This window comes from Myotis daubentonii, chromosome 7, assembly GCF_963259705.1.
Source record: "Myotis daubentonii chromosome 7, mMyoDau2.1, whole genome shotgun sequence".
In the NCBI taxonomy this organism is placed as follows: Eukaryota; Metazoa; Chordata; class Mammalia; order Chiroptera; family Vespertilionidae; genus Myotis; species Myotis daubentonii.
This window is the reverse complement of record NC_081846.1, coordinates 77,820,624-77,840,482: the sequence shown is the minus strand read 5'-3', so window position 1 is coordinate 77,840,482 and position 19,859 is coordinate 77,820,624. Positions and strand designations below refer to the sequence as shown.

At 42.0% G+C, this 19,859-nt stretch overlaps 1 protein-coding gene across 1 annotated transcript in view; it reads right to left on the bottom strand.

The window, feature by feature from the left end:
* MAP3K19 (mitogen-activated protein kinase kinase kinase 19) overlaps positions 1 to 19,859 on the bottom strand; it is a 44,551-nt gene continuing 24,692 nt past the window's right edge. The window contains exons 6-11 of the mRNA XM_059704889.1: positions 17,699 to 17,795; positions 9,279 to 9,322; positions 5,325 to 7,763; positions 3,150 to 3,290; positions 1,076 to 1,773; positions 1 to 67 (exon numbers count right to left, since the gene is read on the bottom strand). Coding sequence (XP_059560872.1) covers positions 1 to 67; positions 1,076 to 1,773; positions 3,150 to 3,290; positions 5,325 to 7,763; positions 9,279 to 9,322; positions 17,699 to 17,795 — 3,486 coding nt within the window. The remainder of the gene's footprint in view (positions 68 to 1,075; positions 1,774 to 3,149; positions 3,291 to 5,324; positions 7,764 to 9,278; positions 9,323 to 17,698; positions 17,796 to 19,859) is intronic.

Genomic DNA, 19,859 nt, shown 5'->3' with positions numbered 1-19,859 from the left:
TCAGTAACTTCTCTTCAAGAAGGAGTGCTTCAGGAGCTGAACAGCAGAGGGGCGCTCGTGCTGGTCCCTAAGAGAGGAAAACCACATTAGAAGCAACATCCAAAAATGTGCATGCCAACCAGATCGACTTGACTCAAAATGCCAACTTGAAGAAGAAAGTACAACCTCTGCCAGTCAAACAGAGGGATTGAGCCCAGTCTGCAGTTTTCAGCTGTGTGATCTTAGGCAAGTGACTCAGACTTTTTCCTCATCAGTAACATGGAAATAACAGTAATGCCTAACTCGTTGGGAGAAATACATAATGTATATACAGCTGCTAAACAATGTCTGGCACATAAGTAATTGTTCAAAAAACAGTAGCTATTATGATTAAAAAGTAGGTCCTATTTTTCACATTGTGGTTTTGTTCAGTTTGTTTAGGGTATAATTTATACACAAGTAAAATTACAATTTTAAAAAAAGCTTAATGCACTTTTAACCAGCATTACATTTATCTTTAAAATTTCAAGGCACAGGAATCCAGAACAAAGGCTGTTAAGGAGACATTTAAATATGTGCTGGTGATTAATTGAAATGATCCTATTTGGGGCATTCTTGGAAGAGCATACAGTAAAGGGAGACAGTTGCTCAATTAGTACAACTGTGCTTTTGTTTTTTCCCCTCAAGAAATCAAAAAGCCTTTGCCAATGAACCAGTCAATGAATGAATGAACCAGCCAATAGTTATCTGCAATGACCTATTCCAAGGCATTCTTTTGGTTAAACTGGCATCTTTGGATAAGTTTTGGAGCAAATAACCACTAAGAATAGCCCAGGTGGAAATGAAATACTTTGGGAAAAAAAGTGATATAATCATTTAGAAATAAAAACCTCTCCCCTTCTGGGAGGCTCTTCCTCTAATACAATAAGGCACACAGCCATCCAAAATAACTAATGATGATTCCTTTTGGTACAAAATCGCTCCTTGATTTCATAATTTGAGTGGAGGTTCGAATGGGCCGTATATTGCAGGGGAAATGTGAGCTGCTTGAAATCTCTGGGCATTTATCTTCCTCCTCCTGCCTTCAGTTCCTTACCTGGTGAGGCACACGCGCACAAAGTCCGCTGCGTTTTCTGAGAAGTGTTCAGGTAAGGGTGGCATCAGCCCCCGGTGTGCGCCAATGTAGAACATGGCTGCCACCCGGTCCATGGATGCCAGCGGAGGCTTGCCTGTGGCCATCTCAAACACAGTGCAGCCCACACTCCAGATGTCCGACTTCCTCCCATAGCCAGACTCATTGATGACCTCTGGGGCCATCCAATAGGGAGTCCCATGCATGGACTTAAGCATGTCACTGTGAGTGCCATTTACGCCAGCCCAGGCCAAACGTTTGGCACAGCCAAAGTCGATCAGTTTTATTATTCCAGTAGGCATGAGCATAACATTATTTCCTTTGATATCTCGATGCACCACGCAGTTCTCGTGGAGATAAGCAACACCTTGCAGAATTTGTTCTGTGTATTTACAGAACACCATCTCAGGCAATGGCCCAAAACGGTTGATAATACTAGAGATTGAGCCACCAGGAACAAACTCCATGAAAATGCTCACGGTGTTTTTTTCCAAGCATGTCCCCAAGTAGGCCACAATGTTGACATGTTTCAGCGCTTTGAGCAAATCCACTTCTTCCTGCAGTTTCCGGTATTCTCTTTCAGTAGATAATTTATCAGAGGTATCCAAAGCCACCTGTTTTACAGCTATTAGCTCTCCTTGGCTAGTTAGACCACAATATACCTAGAAGCAAACCAATACCTATGATTAAATATAACCAGCGTTTCAGTGAAGCTAAGATGGGGATGAGCAGCATGGTGAGTGCATATCACAAGTGGCCTGTATTGATTAGATCCTGGCTTCTCCCATCCCCAGCTGTGTAACTTGGGTAAGTTGTTTAACAGTTGTGACTTCAGTTTTTTCTCATCTACAAAGCTGAGGTACAGTTCTTACCTCACAGATATCTACAATGACTAACTGAGATGGTGATTTGGGAAAGCTCCTTGTGTAATAACTAAAATAGGGCAATTTCAGTGCTAAAGTGCGGGGAAGCATGGGACCTGGTTGGAAAGTCTGTAAGGAGCAAACTCCAAAAGGTTGGAACCTCCAGGGTGAGTTGGCTGAAGGCAACCGCCCCTGCCTTGACCTTTCCAATCAAGTGTACGTGCAAGCTCCCGGGTGTTTACTGGAATCCTTATGCTTAGTCTTTAGACGTCCTTGCTTAAAGGACACTGCAGATGCACGTGTCTTCTCAAGGATGCTTACCCTACTTATAGTATCTAAAAGTTAATCTTAGTTCAGGCTGTTACAATAAAAGCCTAAGGAGACAGGTGAATGGGGCGGTTTGATTTCTCTAGCCAGGCAGTCCCTTAGCCCTCTCTTTCACAGAAACGTGTATCAGAGTAATCATTCATCCGTCACTCAGGGTCTGCTGGTCAGCCCCGGCAATAAAGCTCAAAGGAGACAGAGGAAGGCAGGCCCTGAGGAAATTCAGCAGTCACCTCTGCCATGTCTTCCTACCTTTTCACTGATTCCTCAAATGTCTCCAGCTAGAAGCGTAACATGCGTTATCTGGGGGACAGTCTTCTCTTTACCAATCTATGTAAATACTATCAATACTGCTAGGACTTCAAGTGACCTTTTTTCCAATTCACAAAATGTAAGGAACATCTTTTGTTTCTTCCACTCAGCAATGATTCTCCCCACTTCTGGTAACATACTGTGAGCTGCTGAACAAAGAGATTTCTTTCCCACTGGACTTGAACTTAGGAGAAGGAGAGGCTAGAAATGTGATGGCCATTGTACAAGCACAAGGAACCTGAGAATGAGAGCTGGAAGGCGATTAGAGAGGCCAGGTCCTGAGGACATTGTTTCACCCCTGAAACACCTTTGCCCGGAGCCAGACCTACTTGAGATCCTTTAGTTACATAAAGCAGTGAACCGCCTTTTCTCTAAGCCAGTTTGTTTGGGTTTCCTGTTACTCCCAACTGAAATAGTTCTAAATAAAAGAGTATGATGTGGGGTGGGGAGGGGAGGGCTCACTAAGAGTATTAAAGAAGAGGGAGGGGTCAAGGAGGAGTGGGGGTTTGGGGTTTCATCTTGTTCCCCATTTAACTTACTGTGCCGTAGGCTCCCTTCCCAAGGATCTCACCCTTGGTCCACAGGATGGCTTCTTCATACTTTAAACTATTTTCAGAAAATATCTTCTTTTCATTGAGAAATTTATCCTCGTCATATAATCCTAACCCATTACTATGCCTCTGGAAGAATGAGATAAAAAGAAAAGTCACCATTAAACTCTAAGAGGAGAGAAGAGGTGGCTTTCTTACTTCTAACTTAGGATCAGCTAGCTAGGAAAAGGCAAATATGCACCCCTAACTAATTACATAGGATGCCCCTTCTACTTAACCCATGCCAACAGCCTCCGATCAGGTCATACCTGAAGCCTTCCCTTTTTCCACTATGAAACTTTCCCACTCCTCTGCCTACTTCTGACTTGTTGCCAACTGCAAGTGATGGTGGCCGACTCCTTTGCTATAGTGAGCCCTGAAAAAATAGCCTTTGTTCTTCATTTATTTCCACAAACATACACACTCAAACACACCCATGTTGACATAAGCATATACTTGCATACACATATTTACATTTACACACAAACATACAGATGAGATACTCTCTCATGCACACACCCACAACCAAAACAAGCAAATCTAGTAGTCAAGATCAGGTGCCACAGACTGAAGATGCATGGCCCTGACCCCTGATACTCAAGGGAGAACCTGCAGACAGCTGTATCAACATCACCTGGGTGCCTGTTAGACGGGCAGCATCTCAGGCCCCAGACACACTGAATCAGTGTCTGCATTTTAACATGATCCCCAAGAGATCTGCATTCACAGTAAGCTGTGAGAGGCCCTGCCCTGGAAGGGAGGAAACAAGTATCTCTTTGCAGAATTCAGATCATGTTTTCCAGTTGGTTGAGCCTGACTCCATGCTTTGTTTTGCTCTCTTTACGAGTCCTTAGAAATAAATGACGGTGGTGATGCCAAGGGATGGCGAAGGGCCTTCACGACCAAGACAACCTGCAGGGTCACCTTCCTCCCAAATGAGCGTGCGTGGCCCCAAAAGGGCATTCGGGTTCCTCCTTCCCACCCTTTCACATTTCTCTATCCAAATTGAAAGCTAAGGGCTCTGTGAAAAAGAAAAGGTCACAGAAAGTCAGTGTTTTACTCTAGGACTGCCAGATGGGGCTCTGAACGATTATATTTATTAGCTTGTTAGCTTTTTTTCCGTTTGAAATGGCAGAGTGGTAGACCCATCTCAGTCACACCAGCACCACATACCCCCATTTCCTACCCCAGCTTGAAGGCCTCTCTGAATCCCGATCTACCTCCCAGCAGACACCAAGGTCACCATGAAGGCAGAGCTGGCCTTTCAGGACAAGGAATATCTCCACAGTGACTAAGTGATTAAACGTGGGAGGCTGGAATCAGAATGCCTGGCCCCACCACTGACTGACTGGGTAATAAACGTCAGTTTCCTCATCTGCAACATGGGGACTTGCTAGTACCTTTAGTATTTATCTCATAGAACTGTTACGAAGCATATAAAGGAGGCAATATGATGCCCTCACTCATACATGGTAAGTTCTCAATAACTAGTTATGGTATAATTATTTACCTTGTATTCTGATCATCTATTTAAACTACTTATTCCTGATCCTGGTATAGTGTGAACTAGATGGTGAGCCACTTCAGGGCCCATGTTAATTTCTTTTTTTTAAATGTTTTTTATTAATTTAAAAAATTTATTTTTATTGTTGAAAGTATTACAGATGTCCCTTTTTCCCCCTCCATTGACCCCTTTTAGCCCACACCTGCTCCCGCCCCAGGCCTTCAGCACATCATATAAATTTCTTTCTGCTCACACACCACTGAGAGCACTGCTTTAGCCATAATTATCTCACTGCTGATATTTGTTGATTAAAAGCTTAATCATTGTATAAAAACATTGATCTATTTAAATAAGTAGTTTTGTTATAGTATTAACATACCCCCAAATTTTCCATTGTAGTGTGGGCTATCAGAATTCCAGAAGTAAAGCAGCATAATAAAAACATTTTAGCCCGAGAGTTAGAGGACCTGGATTCCAAACTTGCAACCAACGAGACCTGGACAAAACTATTTCATTGTTTACACTTTCTGATTCCTCGTTTGAAAATAAGGGATTTGAACCAGTTTATCCCTAGGGTCCTTTCCCACCCCAATTAAATCATTGATTCTAATTATACCAACCTGTATTTTGACCTTGGTTGTCTCTCCACCCAACTCTTGCATGGTATTTCCTCTCCTACTGAAGATGAGGTTTATGTTTTCAGGATCTGTTTCATTTGCCACTATCTGACAAGCGTTGCTATCTTTCTCATCAAGAGCTAGTAGTTTTTCAGCTAGACAACCTAATAGTTCATCTGTCAATTCTGGGTTCTTTATAGAGTCGAGATTTTCTTGGGAAATTGAATTTGCATCATTTAAAGTTTTTTCAAATGTTTGGTGTGTAATTGACTTATTAGCTAAACTATCATGATCCAAAGAATATGCCCAATGTTGATATGTTTGAGAAGATGCACTTCCTTGTGTGTCTTGGAAAGAGAGATTCATAAGTGTTTTAGATGTATCTGTCAAACTGTCAAACTCTACATCATTCGTCAAGATTTGGTTGGCAATTATTTTACCAAGAGATGCTAGATTCTGCTTTTCTTGTGGTACATGTTTGTTGAAACTCTTCTCACTGGTCACTGCCCTGCTGTATTCTGAAAGGAAAAGGGGGGTCTGGTGATGTAGCTCTTCAAGTTCATGCAGATCTCTGAGGCTTGTGGGAAGAATTTGATCGTTAGAAATGTCTCCTTCATCGGTGGACTCTTCCATAGAGACTTCTTCAACAATGGACAAATCTGAGACAGGAAGGAATTTGTTCTGTTCAGTGGACTGTTCATGAGTCTGAGTAAAGTTCATGGGCTGAATTTCGTCTTTGGAAGACAGGAAGTCATTTCCCAAAGACTTCACCTGCCGCTCTGGTTCTGAAATTCCACCACCATTTTCAGTGTCTTGTAGTTTGCTACCTACAGCCTCGCAACCCTTTTCTTTGGAAATTAAACTTTTGTGCCTGTTTCTAATTCCAAGCAACGCCTTTGGGGGTTTAGCATGTTGTCTTTTCTGAGAAAACCTTGTTCTGCTATTGCTGCTCCTCTCACCGTGTGAAGATCTACATTTACCGTTGATACATCTGCCTGACGGAGCTGAGCATATCTCTCGGTAATATTTGTTTTCATGCCGTTCAGCCTCTCTCATGTGACAATAAACTGGGGTCCCAAACATTTCATAGATTCCAGGTCCATTAGCAGTTGAGTTGATTTCTTTGAACATGTCACTATACTTAAGATCTAGGTAATTTAGTCTCGGCTCTATTGGTTGAACAGGGATAGGAGCTAAAGACTTTTTTATTCCTGGATTTTTACAGATGCAAGGAAATGTTTGCTTTTTAGGTTTCAGAGCCCAGTAAGTTGATTGCTTCTTTTCTGTCTGAGGCATTCTCCTTTGAAACTTGGGTGATGGCCGAGGTCTGGGCTCAACAAGCCCCAAAGAAGGGAAAACTTGAGTTTTTATGCTGGTTTTATGCACGGTAGGCTTCATGGGACCATCAATGGAAATCATGACATTCTGAGGTGTCCGGTTACTGGTCTTGGTTTTTGGATCGAACTTATTTCTATGGGTTTTCATCGTACGCCTGTCATTTTCTTGGTGTGCACGTATGTTGAAGCTGTTGTTATGAAGGGCGCCCTTTCTTTTTTGGAGGCTTGGCTTGGCTACGGCTGGTTCCTTGGGAGTCTCATCTCCAGGGAAAGTGATGTGGATAAGAGGCAATACCCCATTCATTTCTGATTTGCTTGCCTCTGCTATTGATATTTTTGTATGTGTCTCCATGTTGTTATGATCTTCCAGCAGCCTTTCAATGGGGCTGTCAGGAATTACACTGTACACACTTTTAAGTACAGTAAATTCCTCTAAAATATGGTTTGGTTCAATTAGTTCACCTTTATGCACTGAAGCGCTTTTTGAATCGTCTTTATCATTTCTAGTCCCTTTATCCTTGCTTAGAGTTGTTTCTGAATGCTGGGCTTCTTGGGACTTGATTGGCATGGTACATCCAACGTCTGAATTTTGTTCATAGTTTCTGGCTACGGAACCCTCTATCTTCCCCGATGAAAGACATTGAGAGTTCTCTTCTGCTTTTCTCATTTCACTGCCAGGGCAGTCCATATCCACTTCCCTGTCTGCAGGAAAGTTGCCTTCCTTCAAATTCTCAAAGGATACCGAAGACTGCCTTTTTTCAAAGTGAGAGGTTTGAATTTTGTCACATCCTTCTGTTTCCTTCAGTTTCCCATTCTCCTCCATCTTCAGGTGTTGTCTGTGATGGTTAGCCTTCCAAAAAGAGCACATGTTTCTGGACCAAATAGAGCTATTGGAGGACCCAAGAGTCTGATCCACAGACGCCTTGAATAAGGCGTCCAGTTGCTTGTTTGGTGGCCTTAACTCATCGGATCGACTAACAGGCTCAGAGGGCTTAGGTTCAAAAGATACAAGATTTTTCTCTCTCTCTTTTTGATACTTGTGATTTGGGGGGATAGTAAGAAGACCAGGTCTTGTGGGCAAGAATGACAATGGTGGCAGAGGGAACTAAAAGGAAAGAGAGAAGAAGCTAATGAGTACAGAAACATATATGCATATCATATTAACTGGTTTAAAGTAATCCTCAGAGATTCTAAGATTCTCTTTAGGGAGGCCTTGTATTTAGGAAGTACAAAGTTATCATTGAGATAATTTTAAAAGCTAAACGCAAAAAGAAAATTAAACATAAGAATTAGCTATTTTCCTCCAAGTTAAAAACAAACAAACAAACACTAAAAGCTCATTCCAGGGTTGTTGTTTTTTAGAACCAAGGTAAAATAATACTTTTAAAAACCAAGATTATCATAAAGATTCATGTTTCTATATTAAAAGAAGGGCCTTATAATGTAAGCATTAAAATATAAGATGAGACATTTTATTTCTCTCCTTCTTTCTCTTTATTTTCCAAAGAATTGATCTTAGTTTTTGTTTTTAATTTCCGCTTAGAATAGCTTAAAATTGCTGTTAACATTTACTTTAACAATGAATCACAGACTAACTCAGAATTTGTATCCAGAACACAACTTCTCCTCATTGTTTTGCTGAACTGTTTTGTTGAGGGTGGCTTTAAATGGGCCCACTATCTACTTGAAAGTTAGCAACCCTGATGGTTTTTAATTCTCCTTTGCCCTACACGTAGTTTCAAAATAAGCTAGTCTTTGTTATTATCAACCTCTAGAGGTCAGTGTAACCCAATATATACTGTCCAGTGTTCAGGTCATGAAGCTATAAACTCTTAAATTCCTGCTTCTATTCATTGAGTCCTTCCCTTGTGGATACAGATTTAATACCTAATTGCGGCAGAATATTTGTGGGCTGGATCTTGAGTGGCAATTGAGAGCTGTATGTTTCATTGTCATTCTGTTGCCACCTGTGTTTAAGAGGAAAGGAAAAGGAGAGGACCCTGACACCAGACATTTAATTAAGCTTTAGAACCAGGCAAGATGCAGTATAATCCCCTAGTTTTATTGACGATTTTCTACCATCTCTAAAAAAAATAACAGGAAATAAAGACAGATTCTCCCAGTGCTTAAACATCTCCCTAAGAGCAGCCATATTTTTGGGGTCAATAAACCCCTTTTACAGTAAGTTACCCAGGCATAGTACCTCGGCATTTTCTCAATGGCTCCTGGATACAGAAGAGTTAGACAGTTGAGAGCATTGCAAGGATCTTTCCAAATGCTTCTTTGATATATTAGATAACTAGGCAAATCTTTCTGCCACTGGAAATAAGAATGACCTAATTTCTAGATATGTTTTAAGAAGACAAATTTAAATATGTCTAAGAGAGCTCTTCATGTCATTATCTAGAGAACAGGAAACACCCTAGAAAAAGAATATACAAGGCAAGATATAATTTACCCAGCAATTATTTGCTACTCTATAAACTATATGTGAATTGTCGTTTTTCCTAGAAATAACTGCTGAGAAATTTGGTTTTGAGTTCTTTGATAGGGTTTTTTTCCAACAACAAAAGTTCTTTGGTGTTAATCCTTAAGTCAGTAACACTAAAACTAATCTTACCTCAATTCTTCGGCTGCTGTAGTTCTTATCAGAGGCAGAAAACTCTACAACAAGAACATTTAATAGAAGTTAGATATTCTTAGTACTAGAGTGAACACAGTCAGCCTCACACCAGAGTTTGGGTATGGAGTCATCTTGGTGCTGAGGTTTGAAAAAGTCAAAATTGAAAGTTATTCCAGCTGGAATCCATGTGGAAGGGGGTATGGTTTGATTACACAAAACCTTAGGCTTCTTCCACTAGAGGGGGTTGTTGTTTTATATATAATATTGTTTCTCATCCATGTATGTTATATGCATGTCTTATATATAACATTTGTATATATGTATGTGGATATATGTTTATATGTACATCTTGGCAGGAAACACGAGATCTCTGGACCAGAGGACAGAGCATTTGTTACTCACAGGGCATCACAGCACCAGTTCCAACAGGGCGATGCACTGAGAGCAGGTGTGTACCTGCACATTGCACCACCGGAATGAGCACAGAAATCGCGACTCAGCGTTTATACAGAGTGTTCGGCACTTCGGCTCATCTTTCCCTCCCGAGAAACGCAAGCAACTGTCCCCAGGAGAGAGGGGGCATGTAGTCTCTGGGCTTTATTGCCCTAGAAGGTGAGCCAACAGCTCCTGTGGAAACAAGTCTGAATCTCTCTGGAGCAGCACACTCTCTCTAATGGTTAAGACCCGTTTATCATTCAATCATCTTGCAACCTAGTTTCCTAGTGCCTTTTGCTCAGAAAGCCTGGACTGTGCAGAAATGTCAAAACATTCATGTATAATCGTCTCCCAACTGTTGTTTGAACTCATACTTGGCATCCATCAGAAGTTCTGAAGGGGAGCTGTGTGGCAGGGGGAGACGGGTTGACTAGGTAGTTGAAGTCTAGTTGTTGTCTTCTAAGCTTGGTTCCCCAAACCCCACCCACCGCCACAGCTTGATGTTGAAGCCGAAAGCGCCAGTGTGTCCAGAGTCACAGCAGCTCACACACCTGAGTGAAGTGGGACAGGTGGGGACAGCGTTAGGCTGAAGTCACATGCCCCAGCTAACGGGCCACCCATTGCCAAGTCCTAGTTGGTGCTGTCCATGCCAGATGGGGAATCCATCTCTGCGAGATCTCCATTGTCAAGAAAGCTGGCGACTTTATGTGAAATCTCCCTCACCTAAGATGAGGATCCCAATTGGAGGGGCACAGGCACTCCCCTCAGCCACACCTGGCCAAGGCACCTCCCCCAATTCTTAATGCCTAATTCAACAAATATCAAGTGCCTACTGAGTGGCCAACACTGTCCCAGAAGATGGCAACATAGTTGTGAACAACAAAGACAAATTCCTTGCCCTCATAGAGGTCATATTCTAGAGCAGTGATGGCGAACCTATGACACGCGTGTCAGAGGTGACACGCAAACTCATTTTTTTGGTTGATTTTTCTTTGTTAAATGGCATTTAAATATATAAAATAAAGATCAAAAATATAAGTCTTTGTTTTACTATGGTTGCAAATATCAAAAAATTTCTATATGTGACATGGCACCAGAGTTAAGTTAGGGGTTTTCAAAATGCTGACATGCCGAGCTCAAAAGGTTCGCCATCACTGGTCTAGAGGTTGAGATTTTCTACTGAAAAGATTCTACAACTTAATACCAGAAATACAACTGAATACAATTTATAGTGGGTTCACATGCATGGCTTCCTGAGTTAAGAAACCTTTCAGGCATTATTATAAACTAGAGGCCCGGTACACAAAAATTTGTGCACTCGGGGGGAGGAGGGGTCCCTCAGCCCGGCCTGTGCCCTCTCGCAGTCTGGGACCCCTCGGGAGATAACGACCTGCTGGCTTAGGCCTGCTCCCCGGTGGCAGAGGGCAGGCCCAATCCCTAGGTGCAGCCCCTGGTCAGGCTCAGAGCAGGGCCTATTGGGGAATTGGGGCACCACCCCCTGTCACCCACAGAGCAGGGCCGATCAGGGGGTTGGGGCGCTGCCACTCTCATACTCAGGGCAGGGCCAATGGGGAGGTTATGGCTCTACCCTGTCACACACAGAGCAGGGCCCGTGGGGTGGGGGGGTGGGGGCGCCGCACCCTGTCACACACAGAGCCGCAGGGCGATCAGGAAGCAAAGAGTATAGCAAGACAAGCATTGTGATGCGGGAACATAGGGAGGACGCAGTGCTTGTCCTATCCATGGATCTGTCAGAGCATTGATTCAGTCTGCATATGCCCGGCAGAGCCACCGTTTTAATCAGCTCCACTGGTCGATTGCTAGGGAAGAAGTGTGTATTAGCAGGGAAGACAACAGCAGGGCACGAATCTGGGTCTACAGCCCTCCTCCACTTCTTTGGTGACCTTGGGAAAGTTACTTAATAGCTATGGTTATCAGCATTATCTCAATTAAGGTGTTGTTGTTTTTTTAAAAAAAGAACTTTAAATTTTATTTTAACAGTTTATATTCATTATTATTTTACATTAGTTTCAGGTGTACAGCACAGTAGTTAGACAATCATGTTTTTATTATTTTTAAAGGATTTTGGATATTTTGTCATACATACAAGAACCACCACAAGAACAGCATTTTTATTGTTCAATTTTTGTGCCTGTGTTATTTATGAGACTAGCATTAAAAACCAGTAAACATTTCTAAAAGGAAAAGTTTTGTTTACAATGATAATAGTATTTACTAGCTTTGTTATTCAATATTATATTACGTAGTACCATGAAAATGTACCTAGCTTTGGTTTTCTTGATGTTTCTCAAATAAGACAACTTGATTGCAAGTTTTCTAAAAATTACATGATAGCAAAAGACATGTCACTAAAAATGAAGTTTTTTTGCAATGGTTGATTTTTAAAAAAACTTTTCAAAGATCCTATCACCACACTCTGGAAGCACAAAATGAGAGGCTTGGAATGACTGTAGAGCTGGACGGAACGTAGAGGCCACCTAATCGGAGCCCTTCATTTTAGAAACGGAGCGACTGACACCCATGAGGCTGTGGGACGTGTCCGGGGCCACGCTCGGACCTGAGAAGAAGACGGATGTCTTCCATAACATTCTGTAATCATCCTGGAGGGCAAACACCGAGCTGGCACATTAGAGACAGAAAAACATGCGGCAAACTTTCCTAATAACTAAATGTCAGTGGAAAGGATGTTCCGCACAAAGCAAGGTGCAGTTCGTGCTTTGTATGGAAGTTAGAAGACTGCAGTGTAGTCACAAGAATGTTCTTAAAAATGACTGTGTCTTTACAATGACTGAGGACTAAGAAAACCAGATGTTTTTAAGCAAATTTAATGTTTTCAAAGTCTGTTAATTGGTTGATTTCTTTTTTGCACCGAAGAACAAAGATACAATAATCAAGTATAAGAAATACTTGCTTTTAAGAAACTGTTAAAAGCAATGGGCCCGGCCTTGGCCATAGCTCAGTTGGTTAGAGCATCATCGCAATGTGCCATACAAGAATCAACCAATGAATGCATAAATAAGCGGGACAACTAATCAATGTCTCTCTCTCTCTCTCTCTCTCCCCCTATAATCAATAATTAAAAATATTTCTCTAACCAATAATTAAAAATCTATAATCAATCTATACTCTGTGGGGGAGCATGGGAGACTTGGTTGGAAAGTTTGTAAGGAGGAAAATTCCAAAAAAAGGGGTGGGCTGAAGGCGGCCCTCCCTGTTTATCGGAATTCTGACTTAGGGGAGTTTGGCTGAAGGCGGCCACTCCTAATTGTTCCTTGACCTGTGCACGTGTGGACCCTCGGGTGTTTACCAGACTTTTAAAAATATATATATTTTATTGATTTTTTACAGAGAGGAAGGGAGATAGAGAGTTAGAAATATCGATCAGCTGCCTCCTGTACACCCCCCACTGGGGATGTGCCCGCAACCAAGGTACATGCCCTTGACCGGAATCGACCTTAGGACCCCCTCAGTCCGCAGACCGACGCTCTATCCACTGAGCCAAACTGGTCAGGGCTTTACCAGACTCTTTATGCTTAATCTTTAGGTGTCCTTGCTTAAAGGCCACTGCAGACACATGTGTCCTCCCAAGATTGCTTACCCTACTGATTGTATCTAAACGATAAACTTTATCTCAAACTGCTGGTACAATAAAAGCCTGAAGAGGCAGGCTAACGAGGCTGTTTGGTTCCTATAGCCAGGCAGTCCCTCAGTCCTCTCTTTCACAGCAATCATGTGTCAGAGTAATCATTCATCCATCACTCAGGGTCTGCTGGTCAGCCCCAGCAACACTCAATCAAAATCTATAATCAATAATTAAAAATTTATCCAATCAATTATCCTATATAATAAAAGCTGAATATGGTAAGTGTCTGGTCATCCAGTCGTCCGTTCAACCAATCAAAGCATAATATGCTAATGACATTGTAAGGCCGCTTAACCAGTTGCTATGACATGCACTGACCACCAGGGGGCAGATGCTCCGACCGGTAGGTTAGCTTGCTGCTGGGGTCCAGCTGATCGGGACTGAGCAAGACAGGCCAGACATGCCCTGGAGCCCTCCTGTGGTCCCTTCCCAGCTGGCCAACCTCCCACGTCCCTTCCCGGCTCCAATCATGTATCAGTGGGGTCCCTCAGCCTGGCCTGCGCCCTCTCGAAATCTGGGACCTCTCAGAGGATGTCAGAGAGCCGGTTTCAGCCCAACTGCAGAACGACTTGTTGCTATGATGTGCACTGACCACCAGGGGACAGACGCTCAACACAGGAGCTGCCCCTGGTGGCCAGTAAGCCGGGTTCATGGCTGGCAAGTGCAGCGATGGTGGTGGGAGCCTCTCCCACCTCCCTGACAGTGCGAAGGATGTTAACTGCCAGCTTAGGCCCACTCCTCAGGAGGTGCGCGCCTAAGCTGTCAGTCGGACATCCCCCGAGGGCTCCCGAACTGTGAGAGGGTGCAGGAAAGATGATGCATTGTCATATGTAAAAACAAAACACTTGCTCTTGTCTGAGTGCATCTTTCCACATAAGGCATAAATTAACCCCACCAGAAAAACTAAAAGGCCACATTTAAACATAGTCAGAAACAATTTCCTCACAAAAATGGTAAAAATGGCATTCAGAAAGCCTGGAAATGATTGTTATTTGTAATGTTAAAGCCATTATTAAAATGAAAACTTAAAATTGGCTTCACCTAAGTCATTTAATAAAGAAAAATTATTTTCTCCTGAAAAGTCTCACTTTCTTTTGTTTTCTGCTTGTTCTGTTTAAATTGATGGGTAGCAAAGGTTCAAAATATTTTTAAAATCCTCACTCAAGGAGTGAGGATATTTTTCCCATTGATTTTTTAGTTTTTCAGATAGAGTGGACAGCAGGGTAGAGAGGGAAAGAGAAAGAAGCAGCGATGTGAGAGAGACACATTGATTGGTTGCCTCCTACCCACACCCCGACTGGGGACAGGGGTTGCACCTGCAACCCAGATACGCGCCCTTGACTGGAAATCGAACCCGGACTCTCCCGTGCACAGGCTGGTGCTCTAACCACTGAACATGCTGACCAGGGCTAGGTTCAAAATATTTTTATAACCACTCCATGTTTTGATAATTTCCTAAATCATAAGTCTCAACAAAGAATTTTCAAAAACTGCACTTTCCAGCCTCCTTTGCCATTAGAGAGACAGGTTCACTTGAGTTACATGAAAAAGGATGAGGTGCAGGCATCCTCTTTGCTGATGTGGGTGCAGCAGAGAAAATCCTAGGTTGATGTGGAGGCAGCTCCCTATTGGGGCAGAGGCAGCCTGGTTGGAGGTCAGTAGCAGCCGGGTTTGTGATGTAGTTGTGAGAATTCTTTCTGATGGTACAACCTACAGTCTGTTCTTCTACTTTGGCTTTTCAATGCTCTATGAATTTTCTAATATCTTTTAAAACTTCCTTTTTAACCCAACCAGAGTAGATTCTATTATCTGCAACTAAAAATCTTGATGGATATACACTGTAGTAAAAAAAAAAAAAAAAAGTAAAAATTAAGCCGTGTCTGGTGTGGTTGGGCATCCCCATGCATCAGAAGGTTGCTTGTACACTTGGTAGATGGCATGCAGATTGATGTGTCGCTCTCACATCAGTGGTTCTCTCTCCCCCTCTCCCTTTCTCTCTCTCTAAAAATCAATAAAAATTCTTTCTTAAAAGTTTAAGTCCAGTAATTTTCAGGAAATGGGTTCTTATTCACTCATGAAAAGAGCAATTGTACGCACTTTATTTCCAGCCTACAAGGTTTGTATCTGTTATGTTCTGGAAAAATAGCTAATCGAGGAATGCAAGATTTTTATGCTAGGGAAAAAGATGAGGGATCTTTTTTGGAGTCTATAAATTGTATTTTATACATTACCATCTGTAAAAGCTTATAATAAAGCAAATGCCTAGTGCAGGAATACTTATTTGTTAAAATCTATGGGAGTGACAGATTATTTATGGAGATTATATATAGATATATTTTAGTGATGCTCCCTCTTAAATAGACTACAATGAGCAAACAGACATAGAATAAATGATTACATAGGACTACAACAGAATAAATAGTCCTATGGTATATGCATAAGGTCTTCATAAAGTATGCAAACGCTTTCAACGTTAACCACTTGGCCTATGTTAGAAACAACATGTAAATAGGATTTAAAGCAATGTATTGATATTTAAGATGGAAGCAATGCACAGTAATGCTCCAAACATTTTTATTTTAGACTTTGTGATTCAACAGAGTAACTAACTAGCTCAACTGAAGACTGTATCAACTATGAGAAGTAAAGTTAAAAACATACATGTTTCTGTTAAATTTGTAATCCAAGTAACTAAAGCTTACAGCCACAAGAGCTTCCTGGAGATGCTGAATAAGGATCATGGCTCCTACATGAAAACCCAAAATACTACAAATCGATTTAAAAAGAATTACTAGCATCTCAAGTGGCAAGTCATCTCCAAACTGAGCCGAGTGAATGTATTATTTAGCCTCCTGGAAAGTGCCTGGGACACAACCGGGCATCTGCGAACTTGGCTTTGACTCTTTGGGAGTCAAAGGCCAACTTCAAGGACTGCTTGGAAGGGGCCAGGATTTGTTTATTTTAATTTGGCCTTTCAGGGTTCATGGTGTGAATCATTTCAAATGTTACTAAATTATTCTCCGCCCTCAGCCTGGGGAAAAGAGATTCTGAGTGAGCTCGAGAAGGCTGCCAGCAGAGGACAGCATCGCACAGGGGCAGGAGGAGGCTGAGGCCTGGCTAGCGCCGCCTCACCCCGGGGAGGTTGCCAGGGACGAGAGGAAAAAGAAAACAGTGGGGCAGCTTCCCTGGAGTGTTAGAAATGGAAGTCAGAAAACTGTGGAGAGAAACGGCAGCCGTTTGAATAAACATTCCATTTAAGAAGTTTATAGGTGGAATGTGATAGACAAATGTGATGCTATGGTGACTAATTTCTGACGCGAAAATTTGCAAATACCTGTGGTCTGTTCAATGCAAGGGTGCTCGTAGATATGACGGGATACCATATGTGGAATGGATCATTGTTTTGGAAAATTCCAGACTTACGGCCTCATAGAATAAAAGACTGGGACTGAGAGCTTTAGTGCCTTGTTCAGCCCCTCAACTTCCCCTCAAGGCAGGAGCTCTGGGTCAGCAACAGATGGGCAAATACTTAGATCTGAAAGGGAACAGATCCCTGTTGCTGATGGAAGATTGTATGAGGAAAGAAATGGGGTGGGGAGGGGTGCGGGGGTGCCAGAGGCTAAAGCCAACAGCAGTGAGCATATTGATGCAAAAAGAAAACATTGGGAGGCCAATGGACTTTGATATTCAGCAGGGCTGAAAATCAGCGTAATACTGCCCTGCTGTGGGCACAATGGCTCCAGGCAATTTCCGAACCTGATAATCCTTATACTGTTTACCAAGCTTCACCTTTGACCTGCCTGTATGCATTGCTAAAGGGCAAATGTGTATTCAAGTAAATAAAAAGCGGACCAGGCGAGAAGTTGAGAAGTCCGTGTGCCTCTTCAAGAAAGAGGTCTCCACCTGGCTCCCAATGCCTTCTAAAGTCGTATTTCTTGTATAACATTTTCATTTGTGCATCAGCCCCTCCTTCAGATCCTGAACCCCGCCGCCAAGGTTGCGGGGGCAGCGGGAGAAGGGGCTGGAGAGATCATATTTTAAAAAAAGGAAAAGGCCAGAGAATGGCTGGCTGAGGTGAGTGGGGTAGAATAAAGAAAAGGGACATGGAGAGTGCAGAGGGATGCCCGTTTTGGCAGAGCAAGTTGACAAGACTCACTAATTCGGATATGGGCAAAGGATAGACTCATGAGTGGTTTTTCATTCCCTCTGTGCTTTTCTGTGTTTCCAAAGTTCTGCACTGAGCACTTCTGAAATTAGGGAGAAAGCTAAATAGTCCATGTTATCGTTGTAAACACTTCAAGGACAGAAGCCAAGATACCTTCTGTCCTGGGTTGCCAATCTCGTCCATCACCACTCGGATCTCCTCCTTCTTTAACCAATATGGAATGACTACAGCCATCATCTTGGTCAAACTCCTGCAATTTCATAAAATAGGAACTCAGTTATTCAGTGTGCTACTTTGGGGGGGGGGGGGTGCAGAGTGGATGTTGACTTTTCTAGGCTAAAGTTTCACACTGCGGATTCCTTTTAAATAAAGTATTTAGGACTAAAATAATGGGAAAGTGTCTGCCCCCAAGAGCACCAAGCTCAGACAGACGTGGATATGATTAATTACATAATCAAAAATGACGATCAAAGCCGAAATCGCATAGATACATAGAAATTCAATATTTTATACTTTATCATGTCGGCACCAGGCTTCTAAGCCGCTACAAATTCCATCTGGGTGGGTAACTGGAAAAAATCCTTTGGCCACAGTCACAGTGAGCAACCCCAAAGGGAATGGTCTTTCCCATCTGCCTCCTTGGGGCGTCATTTACAAACGCGGAGGCTGGAAATCCCTGCTCCATACGGAGGCTGCCCAAAGGACCCTAGGCTGAACGGAGGCAGCAAGGCCGATTAAAGCTTCACTCGGTCAGCTTTCTGATCCAGTCACGGCACGTCTCCCTTTTACCCTCTAGGAAACAATCATTATGCTGAAAAGCATGTTTGAGAACCAACTTGACTTATAAAAAGTTCTCCAAACTCTCTAAAGAAGAAACGCTCTCTTGTTGGAATTCACCGATATGGGTAGGTTCCCTCATAGGAATACGTACTTGCGGGCGATTTTGCCCTTTTTCATGCCTAGAACAGTGACAGACGCAAGTAGTAGTTACAATATCCCATCACAAGCTGGATGCGATCATTAGCTCCCTGGCTTCTCTGACCTGGGTGACCAGCTGTGTAAGGAGCCTGCTGGATGGAAAGGCTTTGCCCTGCGTGCAGGTGCCTGTCGGACAGGCAGGCAGAGTATCGCAAAGCTCTGTCATTCATTACTTGCCAGCGGAGCCTTTTTATTTTCTCACTTTGTTCATTTAAATTATCATAGAAAATGATAAAAGTAAAACCCTTATTTATACTGCTACTAACAATATTTTAGGTCTTCAACCATAAGAATTTAGTTGCCATACCTTACTTTTATGCAGCAAGTCATGCTTTTAAAAGTATTTTCTTGGCAGGTGGGAGACCTGGACTGGCTCACCCTAGTCCTAGACTATTGTCAATTTCACTGCTCACCCTTCTCTGCATTTCAAAAATCCTACCACTATCTGGCAAATTTCTTCTTCCTCCCATCCAATTACAAAGGGGGGAGGGAGATCCTCTTTTTAGAATATATGGAAATACACAATAGTCTTTTTTAAAAAGCAGGAGAAGAATCACCTATAATCCTACAAATAAAAAGCAAACGTTTTTATCAACTGTTATTGACATTTTAAAACATTAATTTAATTATATTTCCTTTGTCTTTTTCCTAAGAATTTAAATATATAGTTGCATCCTATAATTTTATATCTTAAGATAAGCATGAATTACACAGCAATTTACTAAGCAAATGTCATTTTAATGGAATTTAAAATTTCTTTCCCTCAAAAAATACCTACTAGGGGGTCATAACAGCCCATGAGTCTTATAACATTAGCGCTATATGCTTATTAGGCAGTTTTCAATTCTTCTTATTACATACAGTGCTGGGAACATCTGTGCAATTAATACCCTAGTTTTGCATTATTTATTTAAAGTAGATTCCTGGATATGGAATTATTGATCCAAAGAGTATGAAAATTTTTAAGATTTTTTTTACACACACAGTTTTAAAGTAAAGTTTATACTTCACCAGCTATGCATGAGTGTGTTCCATTCCATCTTCTCCCTTATCAGTTATCATCACTTTTCATTTGTAGTGATGCAATATGTAGAATCGATTATCTTAGTATTGTTTGAATTGCATACTTCGATTAGTAGAAAAGTTGGAGATAGTTTCAGATGCTTAGTGACAACTGAATTGTTTTAGCATAGATAGTCTTTGTTCAGATCCTTAGGCTGTAACATTCTACGAGACCTCCAAATATTTTTCTACCATTTCACATAATTACAATGATTCAATGAAATTTTTGTGCTAAACTTTGGAAAATAGCAGTCCTCATGTAGAAGTGTTAAAG